This window comes from Charadrius vociferus, unplaced genomic scaffold (genome assembly GCF_000708025.1).
Source record: "Charadrius vociferus isolate BGI_N301 unplaced genomic scaffold, ASM70802v2 scaffold320, whole genome shotgun sequence".
Lineage (NCBI taxonomy): Eukaryota > Metazoa > Chordata > Aves > Charadriiformes > Charadriidae > Charadrius > Charadrius vociferus.
The window spans coordinates 1,154,626-1,161,840 of NW_009646501.1; the positions used below are offsets into that span (position 1 = coordinate 1,154,626).

General features: G+C 44.7%; 1 protein-coding gene across 1 annotated transcript in view; it reads left to right on the forward strand.

Annotated features, from left to right (window-relative positions):
* The window catches only part of LOC104285185 (protein FAM83D-like), an 8,079-nt gene extending 2,276 nt beyond the window's left edge, over positions 1-5,803 (forward strand). Inside the window, exons 3-6 of the mRNA XM_009883615.1 lie at positions 3-39; positions 3,288-3,455; positions 4,359-4,483; positions 4,849-5,803. Of these exons, the coding sequence (XP_009881917.1) occupies positions 3-39; positions 3,288-3,455; positions 4,359-4,483; positions 4,849-5,803 (1,285 nt within the window). The remainder of the gene's footprint in view (positions 1-2; positions 40-3,287; positions 3,456-4,358; positions 4,484-4,848) is intronic.
* The last annotated feature ends 1,412 nt before the right edge of the window (positions 5,804-7,215 follow it).

Sequence of the window (7,215 nt, forward strand, 5' to 3'; positions counted from 1 at the left end):
AGGGAGTCGGTGCGGCGGCAGATCCGCTCCGCGCGGCGGGTGAGTGCCCCCCGGGGGTGCGGGCTCTGCCCGGGGCCCTTCTCCAGCGGGTCCGCGAACCGAAGCGAAAATCAATGGTATCATAGAATCGTGGAATGGTTTAGGTTGGAAGGGGCCTTGAAGCATCTCCCTGGTGTGGCACTAGGCAAGGCCAAGCGGCTTTAAAAGCTCTGTCGAGCGAAGGGAGCCCCGTTAGGAGGACAAGCTGGGAAATGCACGAGGAGCGGTGATCATCCTGACTCTGTGTGTCCACATGCTAATCGCGCAGAATGGTGCCTTCCCCGTGACATTGCTCTAGAGGTGGTGGGCCAAGAGTTCCCCATCCACCAGCACTGCGTGCAGAACTGCTGCTGCTGTTCACGGCCAAACCATCTACTGGTTTCATCAAATCATTAGAGTTGGAAGGGACCTTAAAGACCATCCAGTTCCAACCCCCTGCCCTGGGCAGGGACACCTCCCACCAGCCCAGGTTGCTCCAAGCCCCGTCCAACCTGGCCTTGAACACCTCCAGGGATGGGGCAGCCACAGCTTCTCGGGGCAACCTGCCCCAGGGGCTCACCACACTCAGGGTAAAGAACTTCTTTGTAATATCTAATCTAAATCCCTTCTTTCAGTTTAAAACTGCTCCCCCTCATCCCATTGCTCCCCTCCTTGATCAAGAGTCCCTTCCCAGCTTTCCTGTAGGCCCCCTTTAGCTACTGGAAGGGGCTCTAAGGTCTCCCTGGAGCCTTCTCTTCAAGTTTTTTTCAAGCTGATCTTGCTCCTATTCAAAGCGAAAGTTTTCCTATTCCAGGTTCCTTAATGATGTGCCCTGCAAGCTGGATTCGCTTGCAGAAACCTCCTACTGTCCTTTAAAGGATATGACAAAAAAGACCTCCCTTCTAAAAGAAGGTTATCTACTGAGATAACCCTATGATTATATCTCTCTTCTTCACCTCATTAATTGCCTGTAAGTAATGTGCAGACCTGCTCTTAGCAGGACTTCTCTTCTGCAGGAGTGGATGGTTTTCATCTGATGCAGAGTATGGCTTAAAAATCACACACGTGTAGCAACTTCTAACTGTTCTCCATAACTCATTATGTTTCCCGAGTTTATAGCCTCCAACTGTAATCCCTAGGAGGGAACCACCCTTCTCGTTAGCACGCATTCAATTGGCTTAGCTAAAATTTAAATGTATAGCTTCCTCTTCGGGTGGCCAGGTGAAGCAAGCGCTGGCTCTGTGTGTAACATGTGCTCAGTCACGGCACAGGGTGAATCAACGACTGAGCTTAGTCCCCGCTCGCTTCGGATTGCAGAAGCGTAGGGCGTGTGTGAGCATGACATGAACGATGGGCTGCTTGCCAGAAACGGTCACCGAGGAAGCTCTGTTCTCAAAGGATCATTATCAGGTAGATGAGACCAGTCTGGTGACTTGGGTAAACTCCACGAAAAGATCTCTTTCTCAAAAAAGCTGTACTTGTTTGTAACAATCTTGCCTGTAGCATCCTGCCAAATGCCTTCCCTCGCTCTGAGCCAAGGGCCAGGCAAGCTGGTCCTGCACTGCTGTGTACCTGCCTGATCCAGGGAATGCTTTTGTGGACATGGAATGGAGAGGAACTTTGACTCCCTGTAATTTACTGAATATCAGATGCTGTGTGATATTGCTCTACCATGTCCGAGTTCCTCAGGTTAATGTGAAGAATGGGAAAAATTCAGATGCTGTATAGTTTCTTCTCAGCTCGCTCAAATGTGGTTCGCTTGAGTGGCTAAAGGGGACACTGTTGCTATTTTGCCTCTGCTATCCTGAATGGATGTGTAGAGAAAAGGGTTTTCTCTCTCTCTCTCTCTCTCTCTCTCTCTCTTCCAAACATAACTGTACTTTTGATCATTTTGACAAAAAGTATATTTCTTTTTCAGCTGCTCATTCTGGGATTAGAACCTAAATGTGCTGCTAACTGAATAGTCATTTGAAGGCACCGGTGTTTCCAAGGAGTTTATTGTGAATTGTTCTGTTTTCAAGGGTTATTTTCTTGCTCATCTGGTCTTTTCAAAAGCATCATATTTTTCTTCCTTTGACACTTAGACAAGTTGGGTGGAGAAGAGCCCAGGAGAGACGCAAGAAGCACAAGCATAAACTAACTTTATCTAGAAACACCAACGTGCCTGTGTGTGTTACACCAACTCATCCATACAGAGCCGGTCCCTTAGGGAGCAGGGCACAGGTGGGAATGCAGAGCTTAGCCTGTTCTTGTGGGAAATGTTTCCTCCAAATACAGGCAATGCCACACACAGAGCAGCTGTGTTGCACGAGTACACGCCTTGGATGTGTTGCAGCAGTGCGTGGATGCCTCGTGTCTGATAAGGGCAGGTGCCAGGTACCCACAGCGGCTGTATAATCATCCTTGATGCTGATATAACAGAAAGAGAATTGAAAAGTAATTCACGAATCCAAATCTTCTGTGCCTTTGCGTCCCCACACAGATGTGTGTTCCTGGTTTTGAAGGGTGACAATTCTAGCACCAAACCAGCTCTGAATTAGCTGGAGAGATTGTTCATAAAAGTAGGACTGGTGTCTTGTCTTCGGCCCATTGAGAGAAAATCTTCCCATCTTAGGACTTGCCTTCTGTAAAGAACTTGTTGAGTGAGTGGAAGGATTTTATGGGATGGAAACTCAGAAAACATCTAGTAAGAGTCTGGAAATAATGTATTCAGTTTATATTTTGTCACAGACCTAGTTTATCTCTTGGTAACTCATATAGGGACAGCACTGCCTTCCTCCCACACAAAGAGAAATCAGTTGGGGTCTGTGAGATGGTCAGCTGTGACAGTGAGGGGGCCATTTGAGTTAATTCTCCGGCAGGCAGCGGTGAGCTGTAGCAGGTGTGCCATGCTGGGAGCACAGGAGTGAAGACGGCTTGTTTGGATTCCTGATTCTGCTGCAACAGCTTCCCTGGCATTACCAACAGGCCATATTATGGGACACTATGTAGGAAAGTTGGCTGTGAAAGCATACAAAAGCAGCAGCAGACGTGAGGGGGAAAAACCTGTTCAAGGCTTATGCTTTGCACTCCAGGGCACAGTGAATTTATAGAAACATTGTGGGAATATAGGAATCTTCTCTAACTTGCCAGGGCCTATGAAGCAGGACAAGAAAATGTGCATCTGGCCTTGATGACAGCAGCAGGAGAAATGTCTGGGGGAGGCAGTGATCTGGCCTTGTGTAAAATAAAGCCCTTGAACAAGTGTTGTCACTTTTTTTTTTTTGCAGGTGATTGCCCTTGTGATGGATTCCTTCACAGATATTGATATCTTCGCTGACCTTCAGGATGCCTATAACAACCGCAAAGTCCCCGTCTATATCCTTCTTGACCAGGATTTTCTACCCCATTTCTTGGAAATGTGCAAGAACTTAGGAGTTTGTCCTGAGCAGGAAAGTGTAAGTATGAACTGTGGGTGGGTGTGGCTTGTTTTTATTTTTTGTGGTATGGTTTATAGTTATGGATCTCAAAGATACCCTCGTCTAAAACATCAGACTCTTGAAAGACTGAAGTATCCTGTCTGTTTGGTAACTGGTATAAAAGGGGACTTTCTGAAATGTTTCTCAGCTCCTGAAGATCAAGGCTCAGTATTGCGTGGTTTCAGTACAGTCTAATCCAATGTGTGAAACTGCTCATAAACTCTGCAAAAATCACGCAGAAAAGGCACATCTATTCCTACCCTACACTACCTGTATGTAGGAGCTACAGCCATGCTATGCAACAACCTGGTGTGCTGGGTGGAGTGCGCACTGTTATAAGTGTCCTGAGGAAGCAACAATTTTCAAGCATTTAATTTTGCAAGATCTAAGTAGCTTTATTCTTTGGCTCAAGGAACTGCTTGTTAAGGAAAACAGAAACACGGGAAGCTCAAGGGTGGTATAGCTTTCGTAACATCTCATTTCTTCACTAAGGCATAGTTGCATTCTTTCAAAAGGGTCTGGATGACATGACCCGGGTGGTTTACTTAATTCTTCCAAATATAAGCTGACAGGACTGTCATGTCGTGTCATTGGACAGGTTTATGTTTAGCGTAGTGAGAATTTCTCTGGATGGGGAGCACCCCTCACTTTGTGGGTGGTAATTCATTGGAGTGAGCTGTTCTCTCCAGCTTGACTCTCCAGACTCTCTTAATGTCACAGAAATTAAGCACCTTGTAATTAATAAGACTCACACAGACAATGTAAGGAAGTTCACTTCATTCCCATAGTGTGTGTAGCTGCTTTTAGGTAGAATTGCTAATTAGAACTTTTTGGAAGTTAACTTCAAACTAATGTTGCTTTTTCCCTTCTCTTCTGAAACAGCTGCTGAGAGTTCGAACTCTCACTGGGAACACATACTACATGAGGTCGGGTGCCAAAATTGTTGGGAAAGTCCATGAGAAGTTCATGTTAATTGATGGCATTAGAGTGACAACAGGCTCCTACAGGCAAGTATTGGGGTCTGCTGGGGTCTGGTGAAGCGATGGAAAGGGGGAGTTTCTGCAAGAAGGATGTATTAACTTTGCTTCATGCCTGGCATTAATGAATGCCAATGGCAAGTGGACTAGCTGAGCCTAAGTGGGACTAATACAAAACTGGAAACCACTGTGGAAAACTGGCTTACACAACTTGTTGTTAGCAAAGCACTTGGCTATGGCCACATAGAGTTCTTTCTGAAGAAGAGAGAGTGAATAGTCTATCGACTTTATACCTTCCTTATGCGCAGCACTTCTAAGCTGAGTCTTGCTAGCTGTAGCTATATGTGTTGAAACGCACTGGAGACTAACTGTGAATCTTGGTTTGTTTTCAACAGTTTCACGTGGTCTGACGGGAAGCTGAACAGCAGTAACTTGCTGCTATTGTCAGGTCAAGTGGTTGAACATTTTGACCTCCAGTTCAGGATTCTTTATGCCCAGTCGATGCCCATCAGCCCTAAGCGGCCATCCAGCTGCAGGAACAGCGGGATATTTGATCACCTGGCAAACAGAATCGAGTCCCCTAAAGAATATAGTGTTGAAGGCAACTTGAGAGCAGAATTTGCCAGATTGTCTAGTACTCCAAAGAAATTCTTGAAAAAACTAGATCAAGCTGAAGATACTCCTGGAGGAAAACCTTGTAACCGGGGGCATTCTTTCCTCTGTGAAGAGGTGTCATTCAGCGATCAAGAGGCCATAGTGGAACGGAAAAGCGCATCAACTCAAACTGGCCCATGGGAAGAGAAGCCTGTAGTGACCATGTGTAATGCTGCCACGCAGACCAGTGCTGTAACGACAGAAACTGGCACTCAGACTTCTGTCGCTGCTAGAATGATGGGCACTCAGACTTCAGTTTTGCTGAAGACTGCAGTGACGCAGACAAGGGAAGGTGAGTACACAGAAACACCCCTGCTTCACAGAAAGTTGTCAAAAGAAGAATCTTTTCTGTCTGGAAAGGCTGTATCAAGTTCTAGTCTGCGATCACTGTCTTCATCGTCATCTCAGTGCTCTCTTGGAAGCTCTACTGGCTCACTGTCTTCTGTCCGGTCCTTTGAATATTCGAGCAGTCACAGGGCAGAATATTTCCAAAAACTGCATAAAGAGAGGCAATTCCACTACTCCACTATCAGGTCAAAGCTCAGCCACATGGTGGATATCCTGTCCCGGAGGGGACGTGTGCCTCAAAACTACATGACCCAATACACTGGAAGATGCAATCTGAAACAGAGGCGTGACATCAGTGCCAGCCTGCGCAGCCTCCGGGACGTTTCACTCTTTTCCCTGAATAAATGACGACTGCACTGAATGCAGAGCACAAAAGCTCCAGCCTCTAATTGCAGGCACTTTGTACCTGCCAATTCTTCCACTTCCTTCCAGCACTTTTACTCTTTTAATACACGTGTACATCACTCTGCAGCACTCTGTTTTATACTATGCAATTTAAGCAATAAAAAAGAGGGGTTTATTTATACTGTAACTACTTGCATATTCTTCTTATATGCATTAGTGGTGAAGGATCACTTTAATTCTGGATGTTTAACCTGAAAAGTAAACTTATTACTGCTTTCTAGGATTGCTAATGCTTTGGCTTTAATTTATGTAAACATGGAAAAATCTGAGTCGGACTGATCTCACTCAGAGTGGCTTTGGAGATTTAGCTTACATCAAGGTAAACTGAGATTTTTTTTTTCTTTTTAATATTGGTTTTTATTTCTACTTGATCTTTGGCATGAGGGGTAACAACTTTTATAAAAGTCATAAAGCTTATTTTTTCTGTCTGACTTCAGCAATATATACACTGCCCTTCAACTAAAGTTGTGAAGGGTCTGTTGGAGCAGTTGCAGGTTCTTACCTTCAACTGTATCCTTTTCCCATGGCTTAAGCCTTCTGAAATGGACTGAGCTGACTAGCTCGTCAGCTTAATTATACTCTCATGCCTTTGTGTAGATACATACATGTATATGTGTGTGTCTATATATACACACAAAAATGTGTGTGTGTATATATACACATCCTCAGAAGAGCATTTTTTAAAACCAAGACCAAGAAGTAGCAACTTGGCATGCCAAGATAGCTGTACCCATTTTAGGTAATGCCCTGATGTAAATGTTTCTAGCATTCAGAACTAAAAGCTGGACATATTGGACCTGTAAGAATATCAATGGGACTGTATTGCTGAACTGTTGGGTTTTGGCGCTTGTGAGTGGGAGACGTGATACCTGGAGTTCAGCGTCTTGCTGCAGCATACCTGATGTACTTTTCTTTTGGGATGACTTCAAAGAACTTTCTTGTGCAACTTGTTACACAGAATTAAGACTTTTAGTCTTAGCCTTTAGTCTAGCTTCCAGTTGTGGCTTAGTCCAGGAATGTCTGAACCATCTGGCTTCCGTCAAGAGACCTGTAAACAGCTTCCTCATTTGGAGTGAACTTAGGTGTGAGACAATCACTGCGAGCACATGACAAAGCCCTGCTCAAAAGTAAACTGACAAATGCACTACAAAATGTTATGGGTTATGTTTTCTAATATTATTGTACAATAAGTCTAAGAGTGGGGGGAAAAAAAAACCCAAATGTTTTTCTCTTTAGAGTGTCCTATCTCAAATATTCTGTTTCCTGCTCTGTTTATCCTTTATCCGCTACTAACTTTGTTTGAGGAGCTGAAGTGCCACTCCAGTTTCTTTTAAAATACTCTACTTTCAATATTA